The sequence below is a fragment of the Alexandromys fortis genome, unplaced genomic scaffold (genome assembly GCF_014885135.2).
Source record: "Alexandromys fortis isolate MF-2015 unplaced genomic scaffold, M_Fortis_MF-2015_v1.1 scaffold_36, whole genome shotgun sequence".
Lineage (NCBI taxonomy): Eukaryota > Metazoa > Chordata > Mammalia > Rodentia > Cricetidae > Alexandromys > Alexandromys fortis.
This window is the reverse complement of record NW_026067915.1, coordinates 4,964,308-4,981,248: the sequence shown is the minus strand read 5'-3', so window position 1 is coordinate 4,981,248 and position 16,941 is coordinate 4,964,308. Positions and strand designations below refer to the sequence as shown.

General features: G+C 42.9%; 1 protein-coding gene across 1 annotated transcript in view; it reads right to left on the bottom strand.

Annotated features, from left to right (window-relative positions):
• Positions 1-16,941, bottom strand: part of Acad11 (acyl-CoA dehydrogenase family member 11) — a 72,269-nt gene that overhangs the window by 40,878 nt on the left and 14,450 nt on the right. The window contains exons 6-11 of the mRNA XM_050139519.1: positions 9,045-9,186; positions 8,585-8,706; positions 7,934-8,040; positions 6,676-6,802; positions 1,081-1,158; positions 202-340 (exon numbers count right to left, since the gene is read on the bottom strand). Coding sequence (XP_049995476.1) covers positions 202-340; positions 1,081-1,158; positions 6,676-6,802; positions 7,934-8,040; positions 8,585-8,706; positions 9,045-9,186 — 715 coding nt within the window. The remainder of the gene's footprint in view (positions 1-201; positions 341-1,080; positions 1,159-6,675; positions 6,803-7,933; positions 8,041-8,584; positions 8,707-9,044; positions 9,187-16,941) is intronic.

Genomic DNA, 16,941 nt, shown 5'->3' with positions numbered 1-16,941 from the left:
TCTGCTGGCACTCGTAATGTAATGATACTGATTAAAATGACAGCCCACTGAGAAATCCAAATCCCCTTTATACTGCATTCAGAGTAGCTGTAAAATTATGACAAAAATCTGTAAATAAATGACTTTGTATAGGAAAATTTCCTTATAATAAAGATATTTTAAACACTGTTCAAACAATCAGAGAAAAATGCTTGTAGTAACCTGGTGCTTGGCAGTTAAAAACATCTGGAGCGAAAAAACATTTTCCTGTCTCTTCGGCAATCAAGGCATAGTCCAGCTGGCTGAGACCGCTCACAGCTGGCAAGAACAAGTTCCACAGGCCCTCTGCTTTGGCCATTTCCTGTCAAGGGGATGAACAAGTGATCAAAAATTGTCAAATAAAGTAGCTTGTTTTTAAATAAATATTTTGTTAAATTTTCTTTTGAAATTTAAAAACATTTATGGAGTTATTTCATTGTATTCTATACTATGCTAAATCAAGATGGTACTAACTCATTAAGGCTGTAGTTTTTTAATAATTAAGGAAATGCCTTGCTTTCCAGGATTCCTTAGATTTGGCTCTAAAACTAAATTTGCATACTTTGGTGCTTCTCATTCAGTCAGAATGATTACAACCCCCCCCCCCCCACACACACACACAGCGAGTGTTACTCTGCCAAGCGTGGAATGTGCTGCAGCCCCTTACATGTGCTGCTGGAAAGAACTGAAAACATGGGAGTGTGACTTGACAACACACTGGACAAACATCCTGCACTGTCCCTGTTCCTTGCTAGACAAACCCAGGGCCTTGCATCACACGAGGAGAGCTCTTCCACGAAGTTACAGCCCAGCCTCCACATCTCACTGCCCTGCTCCGGCTTCGTTTCCCTTCGGTGATGGACAGCAAGGAGCAGTATAAAGAGGCTATCTTCATCAGAACCACAGTCAGGATCCCAAGTAGCTGGTCCTCCTTTCCCTTCCCTTCTCTTCCCTTCCCTCCTTCCCCCACCCTTCCCCCTCCCCTTCCCTTTCTCTCCCCGCCCCCTCACAAATCCTCACATGAGCATCTTCAGGCGTCGAGTGCTTTCTTGTCTCTCTTACCTTTAGTTTTTCAATCACTGAGGGGTGTCCCCACCTTGCCTCTGCGTTTCCATTTTGAGCATAGTATTCTGCTATTTCCTTAAGACAGTGAAAGGAAAATGATTAGGCCAAGTTAATACGAAATAAACAACGTCATGCGTGACGTGGTGTGTGTGTAGTATTTCAAGACAGGGTCATGCTATGTAGCGCAGGCTGGGCCAGAACTAGAAATTCTACATCAGCTGTCTTCACACTGGGATTACAGGTTCTGGTATCATCACCCTGGTTGGTAATGTTTCTTTTTAATACGAATGCAGAATAATAAAAATTCCAATTGTTTACTCCTCAAAAAATTATGCTGCCTCAATATTAGACAATAATAATATTATACCCAAGATTCAAGTGTTCTGCTTCTAGCAAAATGATACACCAGTGGGCACAGAAACCCTTCAACTGAACCTGCTGGGTGAAATGTTACCAATTAAAGATCTATCACATAGAGTGCAGTTGTTCTGGAGAGAAAATAACAAAACAGTTTCACCCTTCAGATGAGCGACAGGATGGGCGCTAAACCTGCCCTCTGGGCAACAGGACGGGCACTAAGCCTGCTCTCTGGGCAACAGGATGGACGCTAAGCCTGCCCTCTGGGCTGTGGACGCTGGCTTAGACTCTCAAAGGGCCAGGTCAGCAGGGCACAGTGATAAGGCCAGGGGCTGGAAACAGCAGAAGGGAGCATGGGGATCTTTCCATCCCACCAAAGCCTCACCTAAGTGAGGAACAAACAGAACAGAGAAACACACAATAATCTGTACCCTTGGAGGTAGACCATGAGGACAAACTCCCCTCTGCCTCCCACCACACCGAAATATCTCTCAGTTGTCAGTAAAACAGAAGAGAAAAGTTGTGTCCTGAAACCTGTCAGCCCCCAAACCTCAAGCCCAAATTAAGTTTACGATACTCTGGCCACAGCAGCTGCCCGCACCTGGCAGAAACAAAACGGGCCCCCGGGAGGACGAGCATTGTAGGAAAGCTCACTTAAGTCCTTAGAAAAAAGTTCACCCCACAGTCCACCCTGACAAATCACTAATGGCTCCGGGAAACCAGCCGCCACAGGCAAGAACCAGCAAAAAGAGCGGGTCAACAAAAGCAGTCATGCTTCCTCGAAACAACGATAATGCTCACATGCACACCACAGTGTATCTGTGGGCGGTAGATTCCAAGAACATAGGAAGGAATTACAAGTACGACGGTGGGCTAGTAAAACTGACAGACAAACCACGCCCCAAACTAAAACCTTAGCAACCAAGCTTAAGAATGGTACCCTCCATGACTTCTCAAAGACTGGTGACCGAAGGCCCTGGGGACCCGGACGGATGGAGCCGGTGTCCAGTGGAGCAGGTGTGCAGTTTCTAAGTTACTTTGGTGAGTCTGGGCTTCTGTTCTTTGAAAGCTCTCCAGCATTTAACACGTTCTCCAGAGTTAGCTAATGCCAGTCTATGGAGAGCTGAAAAGTGGCCTGAGAACACTTAGAAAAAACACTGGAAGGAAGATCTACAGAAGATTCATGGAGGCTGAGCGCTTACTTCCATGGCAACAGTGAAATCAATGGGAGAGGACAGTCAGGCGGCTCAGGGTAAGGATGCTTGCTGTCAGCCTGATGACCTGAGTTCAGTCCCTAGGACCTGACCTCTGTGTGTGCACACCCCAAACAAACGAATGCATTAATAATGTTAAAAAGTAATAGTGGGTGAATATCTTCAACTACCAAGAGAAAGTAATTAACAACCTAGAATTCATATTTCAACTTTTTTTGGTTGGGGTTGGTGGTGGCACATACGTATAACCCAAAACATGAGAAGCTGAGGCAGGAGGATTACGAGTTTGAGGCTAGACTGATATATAACTAGGGAGACCCTGCCTCAAAATATAACACCAAATTTCAAAGAATTAGGACAAAATAAAAGTATCATCGATAGGCAAGGTACTATTTATCCCCTCAACAATCAGTCACTCAAACAAACAACAGCCTATTCTTACCAAAGGCACAAGGCTCCAGGAGAAACATCTACGTTGCAAGAATGAATGAATGAAAAGGAAAAGCAACACGGGCAAATCTAAGTAACACTATTGGGGCCAAACGCTAACCTCTGATTTGTACAACTGAAAGAGTACGATGAAAACACTGTGTGGCCATTACTGACAGTCTAGAGATGCATTTATAAATGTTTACAGCATCCTGATATCACTGCTTTCCTTACACTTTGGCTAAGAGAATTACAGGGTTAAGGGCCATGGGTATTGTCAAAACTTTTCACGTGTATCAATCACCCAGTTATGGTAGACCGTTCTAAGATGCGCTGCTTCCGGCCAGACGACCACGTTCCTCTTGGGGACGCAGGGCTGGTCTGGGGTGCAGTGCTGTGTGAGCCAGAGGTCTGCACTTTCCAAGGCTCCAGGAGAGGGCACTTGTCACGTCTGTCACGAAGTCAGTTAAATCGGGTTTCCTGTTTAAGGTCGCATCTTATTTCTATTCCTAGAGTTGCCATAAAAAGTAAATGCTATTGTGTTTGGTAATAAATATATTATGAAAGATGTTTATGATGTCCCCATTCTGACTACCTCTTTATGATACACAGTTCTGAGAAATCAAATTATACCTGTGTTTACATGCCCCGGGAGGGTGGCTTCATCTGAAGCCACGCTCAGAAGATAGGAGGAATAATTAATTGCTCCTGTAATGAACTACTCTATTTCTCCTTCCCAGAATTAACTGCCCCTAGCCCGAATCCCCATGAGCTGAGCCATGGCTGAGGTTCAGCTGGGTCCGCCCATCTTTCTGAGTCAACTTTGCCAGTTCCTTCTCTTGGGATGCTGGCCCAAACCTAAGCATGCCTTTTCTGGTACATTGTTTCCTCTCTGCTCTCTTGCCTTCCTCCCTGCCATGTGGCTGACTTCTATGTTGTCCCAAGTGTCACGCATGGCTTTTCTTCTCTCTGGGCAGCTGCTGAGATTTACAGTGTGACTGCCCTGGGGTGCTTTCCTTTCTAAGTCTAATAAAACTGCCCCCAAGCTTTCATCTGAGTCTCTTCTTACACATTCTTTTATTCTATCTCATTCTTTTAAGAATGAGACTGTGAACCCCACAAGGGGCCTTCCGGTCACTCATATCATCTGGTGACCGTGAGGGAACTTCCTCAAACACTGTGACATTATCACTGTGACCCGTGTGTGCTCCTTACACTGTTGCTTGTTCCTGTCATGCACGTGTGTTTTAGTGTTCTTCACAGATTTTCAAGAGGAAGAATCGACTTGGCACATTTTCAGAGATATGGCTTGTGGCCATTTTATGCTATCCAAGGAGTTTCCAAAGGTCATAGAAATAGTCCTGCCAAATTTATTTTTTCTCATTTTGGAAAATACATAAGAACATAAAGAAAAAGTAATTTTAGTAGCGAAATAAAGAGCTTTAGAAGCTAAAGACACATGCTAGTAAAATGCTGCTATAGTTTATGATTACAGTCTTATTTTCTAGACATGACCATTTAGGTTTGGCAACTCAGTTATAATAACATTGAGTAGAATTTAGGGTTTTCTCCCTTTTATTTTTAGAAAAGTTATTTACTTTTCTACAAATAATTCCAGATGTGTACATCCTACATCTGGGGCTTAGCACTGATCAGTTCTCTCTATAAGATAAAGCACGCACGTTGGCACACATGTTTGGATGAAGAAGTCGTGCACACCATCAGATGCAGGAACACCATCTGCAGGCTCCGCCAACACCAGGTGGCTTCCTTGCCCCACACAAGCTCGGGCAAACTTCTCTTTTTACAGCCTGTCTGGGTTTTATTTGTTTTTACTTTTATTGTGATTTTTTTTACACATTTTTAGCAGCTGAGGCACTGAGTTCAGAGACACCACAATCTTTCTCTGACCCCTCCCTTCCCTGCCACAGGGTCCCTGGAGCACCTGCTCACATTTCCCGGTGAAAGAGAAAACCCTTTGCTTTCCTCTGCCTATCTCGACTTGCCTTTAGGATCATGGGCCAGTGGCAGGCACGGGCAAGCAGGAGACAGACTTTGTTTTAGTGTGCGCACGTAGGATTAGATGAACTGATAGGTGAGCTGGGCTCTCCATCCAAACCCCACAAAACAAACACAACGCCTAACAATAGTGGATGCTGCTCTAGCGCATCCACCTTCCTGCTGAAGCCCTGGCTTCTGTAAGACATGAAAAATTCTGTTGTTTTAAAGTAGTGTTCTAGACTTGGGATTGGGACAAATACTACTGCTGGGTGTGGTTGAGGGCTCAGCCCTAGACACTGGGTAAGACTTCAAGTGCCTTGACTTCTTCCCCTTGCTCTCCTCATCAGCCAACCGCCTATCTCACCGCTATGGAAAAAGCCCGCTTTCATTCCAAAGTTCTTTCAAGATGTCTCTTCCTCTATGATGATCTACTTTTCGATATAACCACTGTTTTCCAGATTTGATTTGCATTCGCTTCCCTGGTGTACCCCTTTTCTTCCCTCACTGACTTAGTCCATCGCCCTATTATTTCATTGTCCTAAAAGTTTAATTAGATTTTATTTGAGGAAGGGGGGGATGGTGAATTCCAACTACCATCTTGAATTAAAAGGGTGGCTGTCCCTTTTGATACACAGAAGTTTAATTTTAAAATTCAAGATCAGACAGACACTATCTAGAACACAGAGTATTCCATGTCACTGGATATGAGAGGTGACAATTTTAGGATTGATACTTCAGTATTTTTGAAGAAACTATATCCCACTCTATGCTAAATGTTCAACTCCAGATGTTTGCCAATACAACTGCTCATATAACTCATAACACCGATGTCCCTAAAAACACATTTTACTCCTGAGCATTGCTGGGAGAATCCTGTTCTTTGGAGCCCCCCATTTGACTCTGCCAGTCCCGTCTGGAACCCCAGAACCACAGGTAGCTACAAAGAGATTTGCTGTTGTACTTCTAACCAGCACAGCAGACATGGACTGGAGTCAAGCCCTGCCACTGTGCCCTCACACGCTCTCAAAAGTGCTTCTCCCTTCTCCCTTTCCTTCAGGGCACATGTCCTTTCTTACTGCCTATCTCTCCATAAGGGCACAAGCCCTGTCTGTCTTTAGCTGCGCCCCAGGTGTCCAGTCTGTCACAAGGCGCCCAGTACATCCTTCTTCACTGAACGGATGTTGCCTCACTACGACCCATGAACCTCTATGTGACCCCTTGCAGCAATAGCTTATGGGGAAAGAAAGGGTAGGACTGTTGTGGTTTGGAATGACAGGCCAAAGATCATGTTCATGTTTATTTGGGGAGACTTCAGTTCTCAAACTCTCAAAGCATCCAGATGTAAAATAACAAAAGTTGAAGGTCATCACCTCAGCAAAAAGCACCCCCAGATGTAAGGCCCTACTTCATATCTTCAGGTCCTCACTGCCTGCTCCCTCTGGCCCCGTTTTACTCCCATAGATGTATGTGCACACCCCCGGGCATATGTCAGCTCTAAGTGTCTGTAGAGCTCGGCTCTAAGGGCTGTGGAGAATGGAGGGCTGTCTGCCCACCAGGAGCTAGGGCTCTCTGACACCCTTTCATACCCTACCTTTTCAGCAGGAAAGACGTGCTGCCTCATGAACTGCTTCACCTTAGTAAGAACCTCCTGGCCTCGCCTAGTCTGGGCAAAGAGCTGGTTCTTAGGATCGGCCCGTGGCAGCACAGTACTCAAAGTCCTTGGCAAAAGGAAAACAAACAAACAAAACCCAGGAGGTTACAAAGATGACCAAAGGCATTATTATATGTTTCTTAAAACAAGGCAAAATCTCCCCAGCTAACCAAAAATATCCTTAGGAGAAGCTGCCTTATCTGGGAGGCTTGGGTTTATTGTTGTTGAATTCTGCCTTGTTACTATCTGCAGCTCAAGGGAGCAAACCCGGAGCCTTGTAAATGCTAGGCAATTGCTCTACTGCTGCGCTACAGCCTCGGACTTTTTCTTGTTTTGTTTGGAGAATGGAGTAAACATAGAACTGCTTTATTCTGAACACTAAGCTTGGATGCTTAATGAGCTACTTGGGAAAACACAAGCTTCACAAGCCTCAAACAGTGCTAGTTTCAGTGACATCAGCTGTCACAACCACAAAGGAGAAAGGAAGGTGTGCAGAAATCTGACAACCATTCTCCACACTCATTCTGAAGATGAGGGGGAAGAAAAGAAATACAACTAGTCCCTTATTCTATTGGAAAATCACACAGAGCAGTCTAGAAATGAGTTGTGAAGAATAACTGCCCCGATGTTGTGTCAGGGTAAGGGTGTCGAGGAAATGCTCCTGGGGGTAGCATTGCACATACATTATAGGAGAGACAGGTATATGACTGGAAAAGAGTGTTAGACTCTTCAGAAATGCTGCCCTCGTAGAGACATAGTTTCACAGACACTTGCAAAATGTTAAAGGAAAAGTAGTATTGTTAAGTTAATAAATAATCTAATAATATCATTTAAATAGCTACACATAAGTAACAAATATTATAAGGAAACATGTGCATCTACATACTTAAAAGGTTATACATCCAATTTGGCAAAGAATACACTTCATCACAAGTATGGGCATTTTATTTATATTTCTAGGTCAGTTTAATTTTAGGTATACAGGGATTTATTAGAACATTCTTCTGATTGGCAACAGCAGCTCTAGTCTGGGAAGAGATATAATTTTCCATTTCCTTAAAGTTTTAACCTTCCCATATCCAGTAACTATTTAAGTAAAGAATGAAATCCCCAGGCTGTCTCCTGGTTTTCTGGGAATGTATGAGACCTAGCTAACAGAGCTATGAACTGAGTTACCAAAAGACTCTGGTTTCCTTACCTTTTTGAGAGTTGTAATCCGGTTTCTGCCAGGGGCTGCACAATATTGGCCATCAGAAAGCTATCCTCAGATGAATTGTTTCCCAAGAGGAATCTACTATAGACTCCCTACAAGGACAATAAAAATCTATTGGAAATGGCCTCAACCATCCAGTCAGTCTTTCCAGCTTCTCCTCCACACGGTGAGCTAAACCCACTGAGCCAGAGATGTCAACCAGGCCACGAAGCCTGCGAACTCACATGCAGCGGTGACCGTGTGCCTCAGAGTTGAGTCACACATGTATCACGTCGTTCTGACACTAATCTAGGCAGGTGTGTCACTGATAACTCAAACCAAGTTTGAAAACGACCTCAGCCACTGCCAAAAAGCAGACACTCACAATGGCCCTTGCTCCCATGTGCTTCTCCCTAGAGTATCATCATAAGACTTCTTTCATTGTCCCTCATGTTTGCTCTTACAAAAAAGCCACGGCCCAGGTGAGCCTCAAATTTTCTTCCCACTGACACCTTTTTTGTAATTCTAAATTTAGATGTTACTCATATCTGACTCGTGTCTTTTTGGAAGAGCACAGTGGCCTAAGAACCAGAACCAGAAAACATTGTTCACAGTTCATCAGTAAGAAATGGTTAAACACTTGCTTCAAATAATTACCTGCGCGATTCCAGCCAATCTGAAAAAAGAAAGGGCCATAAAGAAATTCCAGTTAGGAAGATTAGGATCAATTCCCCTGCAACGGCAATATATTGAAATCAGTTCTTCCATCCATGGTATTCCTATAAAAAAGAGCACACAGCATAAACTTTAAAAACAATGCCAGTGAACTCTTCAGAATGGCATAAGATAGCACAGAAGATACAATATGGCTTGTAATGCAAACACAGTCACCAATAAGCCTGCTCTTAATACTGATTCCCTAAATAGCATACAAAAATGTGTATTGTCATAAATTATGAAAAGTGAAATGTTGGGTTCAGAAAACCAGCGAGATGAATTAGAGACAGTTTTAAGGCGCAAAATGCTCATAAAACTGCAAGAAACTTAGGTCTTTCAACTCCGACAGTAATAAAGAGGATTAATATGAAAAGCAGTTTAGGAAGCTGTTCCTCTGTACCTGTGTTCTCTTGAATGTGAAAGCCTCCGTTTGGCATGGGCAGTGTCCTGGGCCAAAAGTAAAACAAGGACAGATAGGCTAAGTCCGTCAAAGGGTGGCCGAAGGTCGAAAGCTCCCAGTCCAGCACTGCGATGACCCGACTCTGCAACAAGATGCACACAGGCCTCTGACACATCGCAGTGAAAGCAAACAGAGCAAGGAGGCAGAGGACATAGAACATTCAACAATCGCATTTCCATCAACGTGCAACATGAGGCCATAGTTTAGTCCTTTCCCACGGTGGCACATCTCATTTATGAAAGCCAGCCAGTCGCAATCGTCTGGAGCCAAGGCCTCTGGTTCTACTGGGGGCTGCCCGTCCTCCCGCGCTCTGCCCTGACATCTCCTCCAAGAGACAGACGCAGCATTGCTGAAACCTTTTAGCTGGAGGATTTGTGGTAAAGAAGACATTCTAATGATTAATTATATTTTAATAATTAGTGCGTGGGGCCCCTACAAACTACTAGCCCAACCCTGCCCCCAAACTCGCCTATCCACCTGCAACCTCGGTGGAACTCCGAAACATAGCTTGTTCCAATACTGAGGGGATTTAAGAGGTGAGTGAACAGCCACACAGTGGGATACCCCACTCTCTAGGACCTCCACAGTGGGTCAAACCCCAGGCCCCTCCCCCAACTCCCTTGGCTTTTCTAGCCAGCCAGCAGGGAGTTTCTTGTGAGTAGGATTTCCCCAAAACCCAACCTTATCCACTGGACCCCCGCTTCCCAAGCTACTAGCAACACCCTGCCTAAGAGCTGAGAGCTTGCTCCAATACTGAGGGAACAAAGAGCTTGCTACAACACTGAGGGGACCAAGAGAGAGCACCCAGAGAATGAACCAGGAAAGAAGACCAAGAGAGCAGGCTTATAGAGACCTCAGAGGCGTCCTGAGACAGACATTGACAGTACAGGGCAGACCAAGAAAAACTCCCGAACACTCAGACAGCCACTGGAAAGATTGGAACAAGATGCAAAGACACTGCTGGCCTCATTTGAAGGAAAAGATGGGTAGGTAACAATGCAAGAATTCCTCCAACAGCCGGGCGATGGTGGCGCACACCTTTAATCCCAGCACTCGGGAGGCAGAGGCAGGCGGATCTCTGTGAGTTCAAGACCAGCCTGGTCTACAGAGCTAGTTCCTGGACAGGCTCCAAAGCCACAGAGAAACCCTGTCTCAAAAAAANACAAAAAAAAAAAAAAAAAAAAAGAATTCCTCCAACAACCTAAAAAGCAACATGATAACAATAGAACCCAGTGGTCACACAACAGGAAGACTTGATCATCCTAATCCAGAAGAAGCGAAGAAAATGACTTTAAACGTAACTTTATGAAAATGATGGAGACCTTTAAAGAGGAAATGAAATACTCCCTTAAAGAAATGGAGGAAAAGACAGACAAATAAAATTGGAGGAAATTAATAAATCCCTTAAAGAAAACCAAGAAAAAACAGTCAAACAGGTGGCCTTTTTCCTTTGCAGCTCTTAATATTCTTTCTTTATTGCATATGTTTTGTGTTTTGATTATTATATGACAAAGGGGCATAACAATAGACACTAAGGAAATTCAGAGAACCATTAAGTCATACTACAAAAAAACCTGTACTCCACAAAATTGGAAAATGTAAAAGAAATGGACAATTTTTTCGATAGATATCACATACTAAAATTAAATCAAGACCAGGTGAGTAATTTAAATAAACCTATAAACTGCAAGGAAATAGAAGCTGTCATCAAAAACCTCCCAACCAAAAACAGCCCAGGGCCAGATGGTTTTAGTGCAGAATTCTACCAGAACTTTCAAGAAGAGCTAATGCGTATACTCCTCAAAGTGTTCCACATAATAGAAACAAAAGGAACATTGCCAAACTCTTTTGATGAGGCTATAGTTACCCTGATACCAAAACCACACAAGGACTCAACTAAGAAAGAGAATTACAGACCAATCTCACTCATGAACATGGATGCAAAAATACTCAATAAAATACTGGCAGACCAAATCCAAGAACACATCAAAAAGTTATCTACCATGATCAAGTCAGCTTCATTCCAGAGATGCAGGGCTGGTTCAACATACAAAAACCTATCATATAAATATCCATCATAAAAAATCCATCATATAAATAAACTTAAAGAAAAAAATATGATCATTTTATTAGATGCTGAAAAAGCATTTGACAAAATTCAGTACCCCTTCATGATAAAAGTCCTGGACAGATCAGGGATACAAGGAGCATATCAAAATATAATAAAAGTAATATACAGTAAGCCGACAACCAACATTAAATTAAATGGAGAGAAACTCAAAGAGAATCCACTAAAATCAGGAACGAGACAAGGCTGCCCACTCTCTCCATATCTCTTCAACATAGTTCTTGAAGCTTTGGCAATAGCAATAAGACAACAAAAGGAGATCAAGGGGATTCAAATTCAACTCAAAAAAAAAATCAGTTGCCCTCCTATACACAAATGATAAAGAAGCTGAGAGTGAAATCAGAGAAATATCACCTTTCACGATAGCCACAAATAACATAAAATATCTTGGGGTAACACTAACCAAGGAAGTGAAAGACCTTTTGACAAGAACTTTAAGTCTCTGAAGAAAGAAATTGAAGAAGATATCAGAAATTGAAAGGATCTCCCATACTCTTGGATAGGAAGGATCAATATAGTAAAAATGGCAATCCTACCAAAAGCAAGGAGGGCTACTGATTTTTTTGAGTTGATCTTATATCCTGCCACATCACTGAAGGTATTTATCAGTTGTAGGAGTTCTCTGGTAGAGCTTTTGGGGTCACTTGTATACATTATCATATTATCTACAAATAATAAAAATTTGGCTTCTTCTTTTCCAATTTGAATGCCCTTGACAAAATTGGGAGTATGGGGGTGGGGGTGGGGAAGGGAAAGAGGAAGGTTGAGGAGAACTTGAGGGAATGGGATAGTCGAGATGGAGGAAGGACAGAGGTGAGAGCCAAGAAAGAGATAGCTTAATTGTGGGAGCCATTATACGGTTAGCAGAAACCTGGCCCTAGAGAAATTCCCAGGAATCTATAAGGCTGACTCCAGCTAAGACCCTAAGCAAACAAGATTTATCCCTAGTGCATGAACTGGCTTTCTGGAGCCCATTCTCTTTGGAGGGATACTTTGCTCAGACTAGATATAGGGGGAGGGCCTTGATCCTGCCTCAAAGTGATGAGTCAGACTTTGTTGACTTCCCATGGGAGGCCTTACCCTCTTTGAGGAGTGGCTGGGGGGTGGGGATGGAAAATGTGGGGAGTGGGAGGAGGGGAGGAAGGGGGAACTAGGATTGGTATGTAAACTGAAAAAATATTGTTTTTAAATAAAAAAGAATGTATAAGGAAGTATTTGCTCTGCTGATGAATCTAGCTATAAAATAAATATATCATTACAGCAATCATATTTTAAAGTAAGTTATATAAACTAATCAGGAAAGAGCTGTCACTCCCAAATTGTCTTCTGACCTACACACACACACACACACACACACACACACACACACACAGTGGCATGTGTGCCCCAAGCTCACCACAAGATAAGAAAATATAGTTTTAAAAAATGTTAAAGGTTGCCAAATAAACTTTCGACTTGAAATGATATGCACCAAGCTACTAGCAATGGCCTACTTAAAAGGACTGAGGTTGGCCAAGCGGTGGTAGCGCACACCTTTAATCCCAGCACTTGGGAAGCAGAGGCAGGTGAGTTCAACTCTGTGAGTTCAAGGCCAGTCTGATCTACAGACTGAGTTTCAGTATAGCCAGGACTGTAACTCTGTCTGGGGAGGGAGGGAGGACGGACCGAGATTGGGGGTGAAGAGTAGAGAGTGACACCTCAATTAAGAGGATTCTATGATGTCATGTGACTTGTATTCTGAAAGGGTCATCTCACAGATTCTATGATGTCATGTGACTTGTATTCTGAAAGGGTCACCTCACAGATTCTATGATGTCATGTGACTTGTATTCTGAAAGGGTCGGCTCACATGCTATTCTGTGGCAGGCTGAGGGACTGTAACAATGACTTAGGCAAATGATCCACTGCCGGATGAAACAGCAGTGTGAATCAGGGGCTCCAAGCCTCCAAGTACCTGTGTGTGTGGCTTTATTCCCTTGATTCTTTGGAAAGACGTAGACACATCATTGTAGTGTTGCGGGCTACTGCATCACACAGATCTATGGTTGAATCAGAGCCTAGGTGACAAAGTAAAGATACTGTCTCAAAAAAAAAATAGTAAAGAAATGAGAAACAGGTTATTGGTAACGAGCTTGCCTGGATCTAGGTTTAAACTAGAGGCACTGAAAAAAAAGTCTTATTTGATTAAGATATAAAGTTATAGCCCAGGTGATATTAGGCAGAGAAAAATAAATGAAAGGTTTAAATATTTAGTATCCTATACTCAGGAAATGTTCTAATTTTCACACATACCTCCAGTCTCTGTATTTTAATTAACTAAATTCTAAAGCCAACAGTTTTTGAAATAACAGATTGTGACCATTGCCCCTCCATGGTAAAAAGTCAAATGAAGTCGTCTGGGAATCACAGAGTCTGAAGAAGGGGCAATTAATTCTGCAGCATCTCAAAGGAGGTAGAAAGAGCTACGGGAAGGTGGCTCAGCAGGTAAGAGCACGAGCAGCCCTTCCAGAGGACCTGGGTTTGGTTCCCAGCATCCACAGGGCAGGTCACAACCAGTTTTAACTCTAGTCCCAGGGGACCCCATACCATTTTTTGATCTCCATGAGTACCAGGCACAGATGTGTCATACAGACATATGTTGTGGAATATTATTTTACTGGGCAAAGAGTTGTTACACTTGTTTGTTAGAGAATATTACTTTAATTGTGTAAAGGTGTGTTACTTTAGTTTCTGCTGCATTAGTTTAACAATGAAAGGATGTGGGTTTAATTTTGTAAAGAGGTGTTGCATCTGTTTCACCTTGCCTGCCTAAAGCACCTGATTGGTCTAGTAAGAGCTGAGGGGCCAATAGCTAGGCAGGAGAAGGATTGGCAGGGCTGGCGGACAGAGAATAAATTGGAAGAGAAATCTAGTCTTGAGAGGGAAGAAGAATGAGAGGAGGAGGAGAGGAGGAGGAGGGACACACGCACGGGACAAGGAGCCAGCCAGCCAGCCAGCCATTGAGAAGCAGTGAAGGTAAGATATACAGAAGTAAGAAATGCAATAAGCCCCAAGGCAAAAGGCAGATAAAGAGAAACTGGTTAATTTAAGTTAGAAGTGCTTGTTGAGAAAAAGCCTAAGCTAAGGCCAAGATTTTATAATTAATAAAAAGTCTCCATATCATTACTTGGGAGCTGGCAGTCCAAAGAAAGAGTGTGAGGCTAACCTGGGCTACATTTCAATGCCCTCTCTCAAACAAACAAGAAATAAAAGAGTAGAGAGTAAGGTATGCATGATAACAGGGTGTTTCTGTTTCAGATCGCTGAAGCTGATTAGTTACATGAGAAGCTGCAGGGGGTGGGGGCCCACGCAGCATTAAGTTTGAAGGTCTAAGGTGGAAATCAGATTTCACCACTGCCACGAACTGACTGCTTGTCCGTGAACCCTCAGCGTCACAGGCTTAAAGTCTACCCCCAGGGGCTGGCATTACTAGTTAGGGTCACAGGCCTTCCTGATGGGCTCAGCCTACACAGAAGAAAATGAAGTTCTCTTTATCCTTCTCCACCCACCCCTGGGGCAATGTGAGGACCTGGGAAGAAGGCCAAGTGCAAGTCCAGAGGATGCTGCATCTTAATCTTGGGTTCCTCAGCGCAGGACTGTGAGACATGCCTGTTTGCTGGTCAAGCTCCTAAGTCTATAATGCTATAGGGGCCCAGACGATTTCTTTCTCTCCGCTCTGGATTTTCTCAATTGCCTCTGGATATTTTCTCTCTCTTATTCACAATAGAAACCTTCCCCTAATAACATAAGTCATGTTGGCAGTTTCTTTACTGTGCCTCCTTGCACAGAGTAAGCAGAGTGCGTGCAAGGCTGAGTAATGAGCTTGTTCTGACCTACCCCACACATTCCTGGGAGGTGCATCACCAAAAACTGTTTCTCTTTTATTTCCCAATCACAGTATTCTAATGACAAAAACATAACACTAGTTTAAAAACAAACCTTAAACCTTACAGAACGGTTACAGTGCCATTAAGGGTCTCTTATAACCACCTCCCCCCCCCCATTCCAACATTTTTAGTGCATGCCGGGAAGTTTGTGTCAGGTGCTGCTTCTCAGTTATTTTTCTCTCCGCCTGTGTTTTCTGCGCCTATTTCCTTCCTGTGAATGCATCAGAGCAGAGTTGTAACGAGGGAGTGCTCACTGACTTGAATTCTGCCACCATATGTTACTTCCACGAAGAATTAGTAACACTATTTACTAGTGGCAGAAGTTGATTAAATTCAGTTTAACTAATGATTATGATATTACTATGTATAAGATAGAGAAAATTTTTTACTAACTACCATATAACCTGAAAACATTCAAAGGAAATGATACACATTAACAAATTAGGATTGCAGTTTAACAAATGAAATCTGCATCTGCTTTCTTTTTTAAAAAACAAGATTTTTTTTTATATTTATTTATTTAAGTGTGTGTGTGTGTGTGTGTGTGTGTATACGTATGTGTGTGCCCTGTTTGCAGGGCCCACAGATGCCAGAAGAAGATATTGGCTCCCTTGAAAGTGGAATTATAGATGGTTGGAGGCTTCCCTAAGTGGGTGCTGGGAACTGAGCTCAGGTCTTCTGGGAGAGCAGCCACAGTGCAGAAATTGCCCAGTCATCCCTGCAGATCCCCATTGCATTCTTTTTAAAAACAAACCCTTGCCAGACAATTTGATTCATTGCTCTGAAGACAGATGATGCCTGTTTGGTGTTTTGTGTCTTTAATAAATGGGTTTAAAGTCAGAGATTAATGACAGAAGCAGAAAACAATCTAGTATTTGCTATAATTTACTATCAGACTTAGTATGTTAGGACTAACTCTAAAATTTAAGTATCTTAGTCAAAAACATTGTTTTCTTGCATGCCTTAAATGAAAACTAAAAGTCCCTAGGGTTACAGAACATAGAGGACACTTGCATACTGAAAGACAGGCTCTAAAATATCAATAAATCAAATAATATATATTAAAGACAGATCAGATTCTGATGATTTAGGGGATAAGCTGTTATACTTCTCCAGAACAAAATTAGCATTGCTTTATTTCCTAAGCTTAAGGTGGGAAACTGTCAAAGTTAATATCAGAAATTAGTGCTATTGATAAAAAGTTACACACACACACACACACACACACACGTTGGTGGCTGTGTCAGAGGAGCTGCAGATGGTAACTGAAGTTCAAGGTGTCAGCCCACCAGGAAGAAACTCTGATAGGTCGATCTTGGCTAGACAAGGCCTCCAACACCACAGACCCCGGGAATGTCTTTTGCTTCTGCTGTGCCTTTACACGTTTGTAACTGTAATCTTTCTCTGGTATCTGACACAGTGTGAGTGAGGAGACCCCCCACTGCCTGTAATGTACTGTGTTTATCTCACGGGAAATCCCATTTTAATGGGCATTTTTACCTATTGATTGTCACGAGGATGGTTCCTCGCTAAGCTGTACTGTCTAATTGATAATAATGTTAGCTTATTTTTAAATAATGAAAGTTTTAAAGAATAAAAACAAATACAAGGAAATGCTACACAGCCAGAGCCTGTGAGTTTCACCTAAGAAGCTGCATAGACTGTAGCTCGAGTTAATGATTGAGAAAAACAACTGAGCCCCAGGAGCCAGGCTGGCCCTAATTCTCTTAATGCTGAGAGATGCAGCCACAGGCTCAGTGTGAATCATCAGCTGAAACAAAGT